The sequence below is a fragment of the Microtus ochrogaster genome, unplaced genomic scaffold (genome assembly GCF_000317375.1).
Source record: "Microtus ochrogaster isolate Prairie Vole_2 unplaced genomic scaffold, MicOch1.0 UNK1, whole genome shotgun sequence".
Lineage (NCBI taxonomy): Eukaryota > Metazoa > Chordata > Mammalia > Rodentia > Cricetidae > Microtus > Microtus ochrogaster.
In genome coordinates, this window is record NW_004949099.1 from 13,167,123 (window position 1) to 13,180,558 (window position 13,436).

A 13,436-nucleotide genomic window follows, 5' to 3' on the forward strand; every position below is an offset into this window, starting at 1 on the left:
AGGGAAGGAAAGGAAAGATCGGATGTCATAAAAGGAACATTAACAGAAAAACCCAAATTTAGTGCTCTGAGCTAAACAGTGGACTGGGAGGTTTCAGCTCGGCTTTCCTATGTTCAGTGTGAAATTCTGACTCAGCACACCACAAGCCCCTAGTGCCCAAGCACAGCAAGCTGGGGAGATGGCATACCTTTTCTGACCTTCAGCAAGCGGGGGCAAGGCTGGAAAGCTAACTGGAACACACGCTGCTAAGCAAATGCTAATAGCTCAGAGTAGAGGCCAGGGACAGGGCAGAGCAAGATGCCAATGGAGAAGAGCAAAGGCCGACCTCTTCCTCCCCTCGGGCCTTAGATCCTAATCACCTAACTTTGATCATTCAGCTGCCGTATAGCCTAAGCACACGAGGAGGTTTCGGAAAGCCACAGGTATCATTTACAAAAGTATACGCTCTAAGATGCCTTTCCCAAGAGGCTTCACTTCATTCGCACGGTTCTACAAATCGCTCACGGTTTATGGAGAATGAAAGAGAAGCTTGTCCATCCCCTCACCCAGACCCAAAGTCCAACCACACCCTTGTACGGAAGTACAGCTTCTGTACTCTCTACTCCTGCCTAATGCACGTCTAACCTCAGCACCACAGCCATCCCTACTTCTCCGTTACGCTTCCTTTGGGAAGAGCTTCCATGAACAGCTTTTATCGTTGCTTACAAATGACAATAAATATTACCAAGAACCTGGAATATTACCAAGAAATATTACCAAGAAATATTACCAAGGCCTGGAAGCAGGACTAAACCACAGAACCTCTGTCCTTGAAGTGCTTCATGCTGAAAAAGGACACACAAAAAAACCAGACAGCAACTCTGGGGCCTCACCCTATTTCTTGACTTCTTTCAGCCTAAAAACATTAGCTCATGCATCCCGGCTTTCTCCAAGACAATGAAAATGATAAACGCGAGAGTCCACTTGCTCCCTTCCGGTTTATGAGGAAGTTCGGCAGATCCTATGGAACCATTCAGCAGGTGCAAGGCCATCTTTCTGAATGGCGGGATCTGGGATGAACCCACACTGAGAGACATGCCATCCGATGGGCACGAATCGGACTCTTGCAGCTTGTATAAGGGGCTTAATAGTTGGACCAGTTCTGCTAGAGACAGCAACAGTGAGAAAACAGATCCCTCTGGGTTTGCCCAGCCCAGGAAGAGGGTGATGCAGGCTGAATTTTCTGGATGCTTTCAAAGGTAGGTAGGAACTGGAAATAAACAGTGAGCCCGAAGAGAGGGGTTTACCAGGCTTGACAAATGACACCGTGATTCACACCCACTGCTGGGCTGTCTCTAATAAGCCACAGAGGAAGCAGCCAATCTCAGCTAATTACCAGATAAAAATGTATTGTAAGGACTCTAATTAGAAGATGCGGATGGAGGTGATCTAATGATTAAATGGTGCATTCGACTGACCCCACCATCCGTGTGCAGTGGTGCACAATGTCGCTGGAATATTTTGTAGAAACAGTAATTTTATTTCAGGGAGGGGAGACAGTAATATTTGTAATGATGGCTATGAGGTAAACTAATTAAACGACAGTTCCTAGAGGAAAAGGGTGTCTGGGAGCAGCTGCGGCCATTCCAAACCCAAGTGCCAAGTCTCAATGGAAGGGCTTCAGTCAAGTGGAAAATTTCTGCCTGACCTCTGCCCTTGCTATTAATTTGCAGAAAAACTAATGACACATATACATATTCCCACAAAATTGTTCTAATTGCTAATTTGCCAAAGGAGCCTGGACTCTAAATTAAACATGGCTGTAGCCTGAGAGGGAGGAACAAAAAGCTGGGAACTCCGCACAGAGGAAGCTCCGCCATGCAAGACCATCAGAAGAGCGGCCCGGCAAGTTAATGAGACCCAACCCTGGCAGCTGCTGTGCCGTGCGAGTTTCTCAACTTTGGAACTTCTGTCTAGTGATCACATGTGCGTCTAGGGGAGAAGCCATCCTTCCGAGGAAAGGGGACGGGGTACCGGGAAGGACTCAAAACACACTGTGTTCACATAAAGCCTGCTCTTACAATGAAGGACTCTACCAAACATGTTGAAAACAAAATAATAATGAGCTACCTCAGGCTTATAAAAACACATTGGAGCACGGGGTAGGGGGTGGAGGTGGTTCATTCAGGAAAAAGCCTGCCCAAAAATGTAGACCCGAGGTCACCTCCCCAGCACCCACAGGAGTGACAGTCCATGCCTATAATGCCAGCCCTGGGAAGACAGAGACAGGAGGAACTCCAGCGCTTGTTGGGAAGACAGCTGAGCCGAATCAGTGTTCTGAACAAGTTGGAGAAATGAGTGAGAAAGACATGCATCTTGATTGTAAATTATTAAATCTTTAGACAATCACCAAGGAGGAAGGAAATCCTTGGTGTTCCATGTTTCTAAGTGTAGGTAAGGGTTTAAAAGAGATTTTTGATTTTTTTTTCCAGGGCATGGAGCAGGAAGGGATTGGACTGGGAGGGTTTCTTTCCCCGATGGAAAGCCCATTTTTCTCATTGTCTTCATTTTCTATGTAAGAAGAGGTTGCTATGTTTAGAAAAGCTAGTAACGCAGATATTTTTCTCCATGGCAAGTTGCCACCGCAGGGATGATTTCAGCAAAGATAATCTCTTTCAAACTCTGGCCAGCAGCTCATTTCTTATGTCACTTAAAAGTTGCTGCAGGCTCTTAGCTTTTAAATAAAAATACAAACAACTGTGCTCTCAAGCCCTGTCTTTTACCTCAGTTTGGTTACTGAAGGACTTTCCTGGAAGTTTCTACTGTTGAAAATTTCACAATTATCAGCTAGCCGATATTGTACTTTTGTCCTTTCTAAAAACAAAAATCAATCTTTAGTTTTTCCACAGCACACTCCCCTCCAGTGGAAGGGTGATGAGTCACTCGCATCTTACAAAATAAAAAATAAGCAAGCCGCTGAGCTGACGCAAACCCCAGACAGAAGCAGACTTGTTAGGGAATATTCCCACAAGAATATTGTTTTTGTTTGTGCTCTTGCTTCTCATGAAAACAGATTCTGAGAACAAAAGAAAAACCTGAAACCAAAACACCAAGAGACCAGCAGTGCACAGGAGGGACTTCGGCTCGCCCAACTGGTTTCTCTACTGTTGGCTGGATGAGCCCCTGAGAGCCTCAGGTCCTGCCCTCACCTGCAATGTTCTGAGACTGGAGGCTGCCTTTGTAGGCATGAATCACCAAGTTCAGATTCCATGGACAGAGGGCAGGGCAGTGGGCGGCAGGGGGGAGACCTCTGGGAAGGACTCTGTGCTCTGATGGGAGCCTGGCTTTTTCTAGAGACTCAGAGGGTGGCACTCCTGGCAGGGACATGAACAACAAACCTGAGCTGAGGTGACAAGGGGGACTTAACAAAAAGCAGTCTATGAAACAGCTTTTGTGTGCTGTATTTGAGAGTCCCTCTTTATGACAGGCCAGCATCGCTGCTCCAAGGCCCACACCTGGTCACCTAGCCCTTGAAGTTCACAGGCTCTTTTTTTTTCAAGGGGATGGAGGGACCACTCTGTTTTCATAGGAGCTAAAAAAACTATTTCAAAACAGCCCTAATTGCTATAGTTAGAGTCAAAGAAAATGTGCAAAAAGGAAAGCCCCCAGCTGCACTTCATTCCAAAAGCGTCTTACAAATTTTTTCATAAAGTAGGCTTCCCTACCTGTGTTGTAAGTACTTGCCCACCAAATCTCAAAGAATGTGGTTTCTCCAGGCCTGGGGAGTAGTTCTCATGAGTGCAGGAATCCCCAAAGAGAAGATGCTCCCCCTCCCCATTATGAAGGGAGGTTTACACAGCACACCCCCAACAACAGCGTAGCAAAATGGCTTTGTAAGAAGTCACTGACAACTTAATAAAGTCCTAACACAGACATGTTTCCTTTTGTTGTCCTTCTGGGTTGAGTTACATCTCAGCCAATTCTGCATGGAGTTAAGTATAGACCCGACATTGTGCTGCTCACTCTGGGAATGGAACTCGGTTTGGAACAAAGGAACAGCAGACTATTTTCTCCTTTTTTGCTGTTGCTTCTCTTTCCGTGGGAAACAGAAGAACTTTTAAATCTTAAACTACAACAAATTTGGCTATTGTAAACATATGTCAACAACAGCCTTGTCTCTCTTGGTACCTAACTGCTAGAACTTACTACATTCTGGCTAGGCCATTTCCATGCTGGGCCTGGCTCGAAGGAGAGTGGAATTCTAAGGTTGGTGATTCCCATCTTTCCTCCATTCGGACCCCCATGGTCCATGTTCCTCTCCCAGCTGCCATCCTCGGGCACACAGATCTGTGGATTCATTGCCTACCAGGGGCAAGAGCCGGGAAGCTGACCTCTGACCTCTTTCCCTTCTATTCAGCTTTTAGGTTTCAAAACAACACATCGTTTTCTCAGGTCATTTTTCCTAGTCGCATACAGCATTCTCTATGCAACAAATAATCTATGTGTGTATGTGTATACATATGTGTAGATATATTAAGGCAACGATTTGGTAGCTTGTTCACAAGACTCCAAACACCTCTGTAGCAAGTATAGGCCTTTCCCATTTGACCATATTCAGTATGTTACTATTCAGTTAGTTAGCCAAGTAACTAACCCTTGATGAATGGCTGGACTTCTAAATTCAGGAATTCCAATTCTGAGAAAAGAGATGTGATGACCATCGGAAGACATGCTACCCAGGGAGGCAGCAGGACATAAGACCAGGGATATACTGTTCCCACAAGCCATACGCTTGCAGTCCATTGTGGGTGGACCTCGGAGCCTTGCCTATACCCTTGGGCATTATCTTGGAAATGTGCACACCCTGTCACTATCCAAGCCTAAAGATGTACCCCATGCTGGGATCCAGAAAAAATGCATCTCTGGGTTGATGCAAGAACCCCCTGAAAATGTGTCAGCAGCTCTCGAATGGGAGGAAATGGGGACACGGTAGACCACTGGATACAAAAGACACTTAACACCCAACTGGCATTTAGCGAAGGGCAACATTTACAGCTATGCATTCTATCACTTAGTGACTAAGACTTTTTAAAATAAACCAAGTTCCTTTTAAACAGAAATGGAAAAAGAAACAACTTCATAAACCCACTGGCAAGGCTGTAACGTGGAAGTCCCCATCTATGGTTAGATATGAAACTCGGTGACTTCTTATTTCAAACCACAGATTTGAGAATGATACTCGTTCAAATGCTCACCAGCCATTCTATTATTTAGGGTGGAATAAATTAATTACAGGCTACAGGGAATAGTCTGAATGTTAGGATCAGTCACCAGATAGCTCCAAGTCCCTAAAGTTGAAAGCATCAAGGGGTCTGAAATATGCATGGGCCTTTTTTTTCTCTCTTTCTTTTCTTTTGGCAAGGAAGTGAAAATTTATGCAAAACATTACACGTCTATCTTTTATAATTAATTTTCCAATGCCTCACCTATACATATTTTAATAATTCCTGATTTATAAGATGGTATCTATAATAAAATTTTCTATTTTCCAATAAATGAAAAGGAGGCAGGTTCACTCCGACAACAGAGTGTCACACAATATCTACGTGTCAGGCACCAATTTTTACTTCTTACATGTAAGTTAAAGGATAAGGAATTTATAATGCTGCCTGTGAGGGGAACCACTTTTCATACACAAATGTGATTTTTCTTCCAAAGGGTAATACAACAGTACATTTACATAAACTAATCCAAACAATCTATGTATTTGACAATGGCAAACCTCACACAGACGGGCTATTGTTGGTTTACATCTTGGAGTTCTTTATACTGGCTTGTAGCAGCGCTCTAGCTGTCAAAGGTTTGACTTGGACGCTAAATAAATGGTTACAGAAGTGCTGTGCAGCGATATTGGACTTCTTTGCAAAAGAAAACCCGCTGTGTATGAATTCAAAAGCTATTAATTTTTCAGTCAAAAATATTCGTGCCTATTTCTTTTAATAAAGAAATACTGTGCTGAGCTACTAAGAGATAATGTTGACTAGTGGTGGAGAATTTTCAATAGAGCAGTTAAAAATAAATTTAGTAGGAGGTCCCCTTCAAAGTTATAATTTTCTAGAATGTAAAACATTTTTTTTTCAATACTAATCAAGACAAACCTTCCTTCCCTGCTCATTCCCTCACCCCCAGCTGCTTCTCTCTTGTTTATTGGCTGCTTAGCACAGGTCCGCAGGGACGCAGAGCATCAAGGGTTCTCTTGGGCCCATGTGTCTTATATATGTGATGCTCATAGCTAGTCCCAGGCCCCATTACCCGCTGAGGACTCCAAGGGACTCTGTAGTTCCATCTCTTTATGTGGATTCCTCCTCTGGCTTGACTCAAAACGGCGCATTACCAGAGTGCTACACTCAGTCATGACTCTATCATGGCTACTTGTACTCCACGGAGGAAGATGGAGACAATCTCATTCTCTCCTTGTTGCTAGGTGTGAAGAATCGGAGTCTTCAGTCAGGGGGAGGCACTTCACTAAAGCCACTGAGGACTTTCAGAGAGGTCACCTTTGCCGCTGGTCATGACATCATGTCAGGGCAGTACTAATTTGCTCAGCTGGGTTTGGGTTCTTCCCAGCACTCATGGAAAAGAAGAGACAGGTGGGGACAGCCCCAAATGGTTTGGCTCTTTCCCCGGCCTTTCTCTTTTTTGGTAGCTTACCCATTCTTTGCTGCAGCCATTTACCGTGAGGTACACGGAAGCTAAGACTCTTTCTCAGTAAAAATGGATGCACGGAGTGTTTAATGATTTTATGTCCTGTATCTCAGTAATGTGTTCTGCTTCAGACATTAATTCTGTCTGCCAACTGCATCTTGGCAGGCTACCATATTCACTGGGTTAATAGTCTGACTCCGTTTTATTTCTATCACCATACATCATACATATAGGGGTGTATGTTTGCTTTATTTATAGAAAAAAAATCAGTCAAAACAGATAAACCAATACTTTGCCATTATGCTGCATCATTGCATGTTGATTAAAATTGCTGCTACTAACTATAGATTGTCAACGCTCAATTAATTTTCACACAGGGACTCCCGGCAAAATCAAATAAAGTCAGTGTACCTTTAAATTTTACAAATCTTAAAAATCAGGAACCAAGGCATGGCCTCCATTTTGAATAATCAACTAAAGCTACGAGGAGACTTCCAGAAATTGTGAGTGATACCGGTGCTGATGAGATCAGTTCACGGTAAAGAACGAGGTTCAAGGCAGGACGTTTGTTCTAGGGATCATGGGCCTACTAGATCTCAACTGAGAGGCCCAGTACGGGGAAATAAGACAAGCAAAGGAGACTTTTAAAAACCTAGGATGAATATGATGTCTGTCCCATTCTAGTCCCCCCGTGCCTAGCATCCTGCCTGCCTTCTCTACGAAAGGCCAGAAAGAACCAGGTGAAGGAGGACTTCGGCATTCACCCTGGGCCCTCTGGAGCTAGTCTCCCAGTGCTTGAGGTCAGAGACAGAGAAGGAACACCACTAGTTTGTGGTGCTATTTCCCCAGGTGGGGACCAGTACTTACGGGCTGAGGGGCAGCTTTGGGTTCCGTAGACTTCACATGCAGGTGGGTCATCATGGCTTGCAGGCGCTCTTTGTCTTTCGCAAGCTAATGGGAAGAAAAGGCTTCGTTTATGTCTTTGAATACAGATGTGTGGCTCTTTTGAATACCCCAAACTGTGCATATCCCAGCTAACCACAGCGCATGATAGAATCATTTTTATTGCTTCATCATTTGAAATCTATAGGAACCCCTGCCAAAGTCTAAGTAACCGGAGGTGTTGGTGTGAGATTTCCCAACACGAGGTGTATTAGACTTTAACTGGGACATTCTAGACCTGCTGGCACCAAGGAGTCCCAGGGAACATGGACAGCTCAAAGGCAAGCGTGAATCATGCCCATTAGCCAAGCTGATTCATGAGGAGGCCACGGGAAGAGAGCAGCTACCTCAGACTCATAAACTCATCTGTTGTGGTTGTGGACAAACTCACGGGCAGCTGGATACACCTGTGCAAAGTTAGCCGAGTCTGTCTTACCAGGACTGGCAGGTGACAACAGACGGGAGGAGCAGGGATACCAGGACTGATGGGTTCCCATGTTTAGTTGAACAATTAGTTTCCTGTATTCGGGTGTTCAATCTCTGAGTCCCCGCTAGATTTTTTTTTTCAATAACCTCAGTCTCTTCATTCCATGAAAAGTTATCTTCTGAAGTCACAGAGGTTTCTAACTGGATGGACGGAGTGGGAAATCTCTATTCATTACATGCTAGAACCATTATGCTGGCTTGGAACATTCTGATATAGTGATAATGTTGCCAGATCACCAGAAGTGGGCACAGGGACATCTCATGATGACTTTTCGATAAGTAGTATGTAATATGTTCCCCAAAATAAAATACAGTAGAGGAAAGAGATGTGGCATGAAGGGACAATGTAGACATGGGAAGGAGGGCGATATTTTGCACAAGTGTGTTTCTTCAAAAGCTTCACAGATAGCTTGTCCAAAACAACGCCTTAGAGGCAAGTGGGGAATCTATTCCTTTAATACCTCAGAGTTGACTTTAAATCTTTAGGAAGCAGGGTTTTTTTTTAAGTCTAAAATTATGCCAAAATTAAACCCACTTCACATTTTTAACCAAGTTATTTCTAGTGGTGGGGAGACAGGAGGTAGGGGCTCAGGAGTCAGGGGAAGGCAGAGAAAGGGACCGGCTGCAATGGCAGAGGAAAACATGCGCCTGTCTCTTCCCCACCGGCTGGCTCAGTCAACAGCCATATCACATTTGAGTTTTTATTTCTTTTTATTCCCTTGTGGTTCAGGGAGGAATAAATTAGGAAGAAGAAGTAGAGGGGGGGGAGCCTTACAGTGTTAGTGTTTATCTTTCAACAAACAGGAAATGAAAATGACACCATATTAGGGTCTACTTTATGTTACTCATCCTCTGTTCTTTGGTGCATTATTGAACTGCCAAACTAAGATTCTCGAAACACATAATGCCAAAGGAATTTGGGTTTTCGGAGTGGCTCAGACAAAACAATTAAAATGTTGGGAATAGCATTTTTCTACGGTTATTCGCTTTTTTTTTTTTTTTGCGTTAAGTGCCCTAAGGGCTTTTTGTTGGTTTTTTTTTCTTTTTGGTTTTGAGATATATATATATATATGTATGTATGTATGTATATACTAAAACTACTCTGAGATGCCTTTTGATTTTTTAAAGTTTGTTTTGAAAACTATCATGGGGCAGAAAGGAATTTAGCCACACATGTCACTCTTTCTAAAAACATGAAGTAAGCAGACTGCCTGTGCTGAACAACACAAATGAAGGGGTGAGAGGTAGTATTTACTGAATAGTCTGCTCAATATTAATTGTGACTTAATTGAAGGGTCAACAGCTCCGATGTAGCAATTACAAGGGATAAGTATGGTAAAAGGAAAAAACAAAAAGTTAAAGCCCCAGCACCAGGCAAGATCCTCTCCTTCCCCACGGAGCCTGACCTTCCAACAGACGAGAGCAAGGACACTGTGTGCACAGGACCACACCCACACCCTGAAGCTTACTACCACTGGGAACTGTCCCACAAACTCCACAGCACAATCAACTATTCCAGCATCACTTCACTACATAACGTGAGAACACAGACACCTTACGGTAGGGCATATACCCTTAGTATTCTCTTTCTCCTGGAATTCCACGAGAAGCCAAGAGAAGGGAGTTAAGAAATTCTACAAAGCCAACTAGCAATCTGGCTGGTAAATTAAATGTGTGTGTGTGTGTGTGTGTGTGTGTGTGTGTGTGTGTGTGTGTATGCTGTGATGTCAAGAGGGAATTGTTCTTGAGAGTGTTCCCCAGTAGGTGACACACAGGCAGGACAATGGGTTTCACTGGCTGGTGTTCCTGAGCAGTGCTCGTTGGAATTAGCTAGTCTGTGGACCAGTGCTCCTGAAAGATGCAGAATGGAAGTAGATAATGGACATGCTCTCCTGCTGTGCTGTGTTCAAATTCTGGCCTCTGAGCACATTCTACAATCCTTCCGAGCACTCCATTCTTGCTTCTAAATATGGACTGCTCGTCTTTGACTCGTAGGGTCGTTCTGAACATGAGTTCTGTACAGAGCCAGCTCGGTGCAGCGACTAATGAATGCTTCATGGAGGTTAAAAATACCTGCTGCGATTTTTTTTTAGGAGAAATTAAATCAGTCTAGTCTACACTGGCTGGGTATATCTTTGGAATCAGGATCCACATAATGGGGTGTAATGAAGTCAGCTGTGAGTCTAGGTGTGGAGAGAAATGCGCCCCTTGTTTTACAGACAGGAACAGGACAGAAAGCAAGGGAAGATGGTGTCAAACTCTGATAGATTTCTCTCTGGGCCTGGCTGTATCTTGCCCTCAGCCCAGGGCGACTGATTTTTCTCCATTGGATGCTATAAGTCACCCCTGTTCTATTCTCCATGCCTCAAACTGGGCTTTAGACAGGCGTGGGTGCTCAGAACCTGCGCACTGCTCCAACACCTCTCATAAGGGGCAAAGACACTCCACTCAGGGTCTGCAAAGACAAAACCCAGGGAGATCCAGCACAGGCTTCTGTCAGAGAGAAGGGAGCAGAGTTTGGGGTTCCCTCGCCATCTTCCTTCTGCTGCCGTCAGGAGGACTGCTGTCAGGGCGAGCTGGCCGCTCCTGTCACTGTCACACAGACCTCCACTGAAATGAGGGTCAACTCGGGAGAGTGCCGCTGCTCTTAAGGACAGATGAGGAGAAGGCAGGAGTCACTCATCCCGCTTGGACAGAAATAAAGATCACCATGGCTCGGGGTCCCCTTGACTCATATACTGCAATTAGGGAAACTGAGGCACATAGGATGAACACCTGTAAGGCCACAGTACCAAGACAGGGCAGAAGTAAGGCTAGAATCCTGCTTTAGAATGCTCGGTTAGCTTTACCCAAAGGGACCGGTCACTCTCTGCTGGGACCTTCCTCGAATGACAAAAATCTTCCCTCTACCACTCCTCGGCCTGACTTATGACACCACTGGCAAAGGGGTGGCATGGACAGAGGTAGCAAGCAACCCAGCCGAGGAACAGGAGGGACTGAGATCCCAAAGAGACCACCACTGAACTTTGAGCCTTTAGGTAAGTCTGTTAAGCCACTTCTCAAGAGAGGAAACAGGAAGTCTGCGCTTTTGTAAGGACTACAAGAGTACACGTAAAAGCAATGGAGTCTGGGTGACCCTGCTCTTCCATGGACTTCAACAGTGACAATTTCACTTTCAGAGCATGCTTTTTACGCACCGATGACCAACAGACAAACCTGACTTTGACAGAAAGTACCCAGTTACACTGCTTCCTCAACTGCACATGACCAAAGCAAAATGGAATGAGGGGTCAGAAATCAAACCCACACACCCTAAATAGGAGTCTCTGGAAGCAAGGAACACAACTCAACCTCTCCTATACCAACCTGGTCAGCTGCCAAGCAGAAACCCCGTACCCAGCCACAGCCATTGGCGTGCCTTCTGAATTCAGCACCGGGACAGACTGAGGAAGACCTCCTAGCCATCAGCTGCTGTGTTCAGCTAGTGGGTGACCCACGGCTCATTTCACCCCAACTCAAGAATTTCCCTGTGTTCCCTTGTCATCTTAACACTCCTCAGATGTTGCTATTAAAGACTCTCTTGACATTTAAGGCAGACACATACTAACACTCAGTCACAGTCTCGGAATCCTAATGCTTGCAGACTTAGGCGGGATTTTAAATGATGAAAAAAAAAATCAGCGTCTTGGTTTTTCAAAGAAGAACGTGGAAGTGAGAAACCCAGACGCCCCCTCTCCCTTTCCCTGGCTCCAGCCTCAAAACCTCAGGCACAGGAGGTCAGAGTAATGTTGGGGCCTTTGGTGTCCCTCACACTCTCTGAGCTTGCTCAGGAGAGGCAAGAGGTTCTCCGAGGCTGCTGCTCTGTATGAGATGCCCACATGAGGGCGGCCACAGACGCGGTTAGCAAGGGCCAAAGGGGGACACATTACAGTTAATATATTTGCTGAAGTTCTAGAGAGCGGGTGTGATTACAAATAGCCCCGCTAATGGTGGGGTAATCACATGCAAAGCCCATACTGTAATTAATTTGTGTCAGGATTAATGTCTCCCCCTGCTACTGAAACCTGTGCACTTCTCTCTCTGCTGACAACTTCTGCACAGATTACAGTTTCCAGTGTGGAAAAGTTACCACACTTCCCACTGAGTCCAGAGTCCCTGGGCAGTGTGCCTGGGGAAGGCGCTATAGGAGGCATGCAAGAAATACAATGGTGACCAGGCTGGGGTGGGGTTCTTCCTACCATTCACCGCTAGCTTGCGACAGGGTAACTTGATGTTCTAAGCTAGTGGTCCTCAAGCTGCGGGCCACAACCCCTTTGAGGGGGGTCGAAGGACCCTTTCACAGGTGTTGCCTAAGACCATGGTGCATAACAGATATATATTACAAGTCATAACAATAGCAAAATTACAGTCCTGTAGTAGCAATTTTACAGTGAGGGTGCCCACTACACGAGGAACTGTATCAAAGGGTCACAGCATTAGGAAGGTTGACAACCACTGCTCTAAGCAATTCAGTGTCCTGATCTGTTGGGCAGGAAATGAACATGGTATCTTTGACTCTTATATGTCAATGATAACTAAAATCCCTACAGACAGAATATTCCCTTCAAAAGACCACGGAGAAGTCTTACAATAAGCAGGTCCAGTAGATACACCCCACAGACTGACTTCCAATCCTTCCATAAAAATAGGTGAGAATCAGGGCAAGTGGACAACGTTCTTAATGGAGAGAGTTGATAAACTGTGGGTGCAAAGCCTCAGGGACAAGAAAGCCAACAGCTATCCAAGAGATGCTCCAGACCCCTCTGAGCTATGCGCAAGCAGGACATAGAACAACATATCATCCCTCCCACAGTAGTGGAATGATCAGCTGATCCTATCTTGGCTAGGTCTGACCCAGTTTTTAAACTGCAAATCCTAGGTCCTGGGAATTTCCTCAAACCTGGGGGGAGAGGGGGCAGGCTGGGATGGCCGGCCACTCTAATTGGTGGTGATCGGCTAGATTCCTTTGGAAAAAGAACTGTATTTTTATGCTTTCAATCTCTTCTGTACAATCGGAGTACATTCTCAAGTGGCTGTCTTAACCTAGAACCTCGTTAACAACCTCGTTAACAGTCTCTGCTACTGTCCCCTGCACAGGAAACTCTAATGCTTACTACGGCATTAGAGGCATGCTAGCCTTCCTTCCCTACTGCTAAACTGCATTGGCCCCTTGTCCATCCAGTGCTTCAGTACAGTTAGTAGATGGGAAGCAGTGACAGTGTGCATGGAATCTAACTACTGACAATTTCCTCTAGCCCAGTCTTTCAAACAGGGGCCAACTGACT

The 13,436-nt window shown here is 45.1% G+C and overlaps 1 protein-coding gene across 7 annotated transcripts in view; it reads right to left on the bottom strand.

The window, feature by feature from the left end:
• Foxp1 (forkhead box P1) overlaps positions 1–13,436 on the bottom strand; it is a 396,466-nt gene that overhangs the window by 21,472 nt on the left and 361,558 nt on the right. For all 7 annotated transcript variants that reach the window (XM_026788256.1, XM_026788254.1, XM_026788255.1 and 4 more), the window contains one exon: positions 7,552–7,635. In XM_026788256.1, the coding sequence (XP_026644057.1) occupies positions 7,552–7,635 (84 nt within the window). The remainder of the gene's footprint in view (positions 1–7,551; positions 7,636–13,436) is intronic.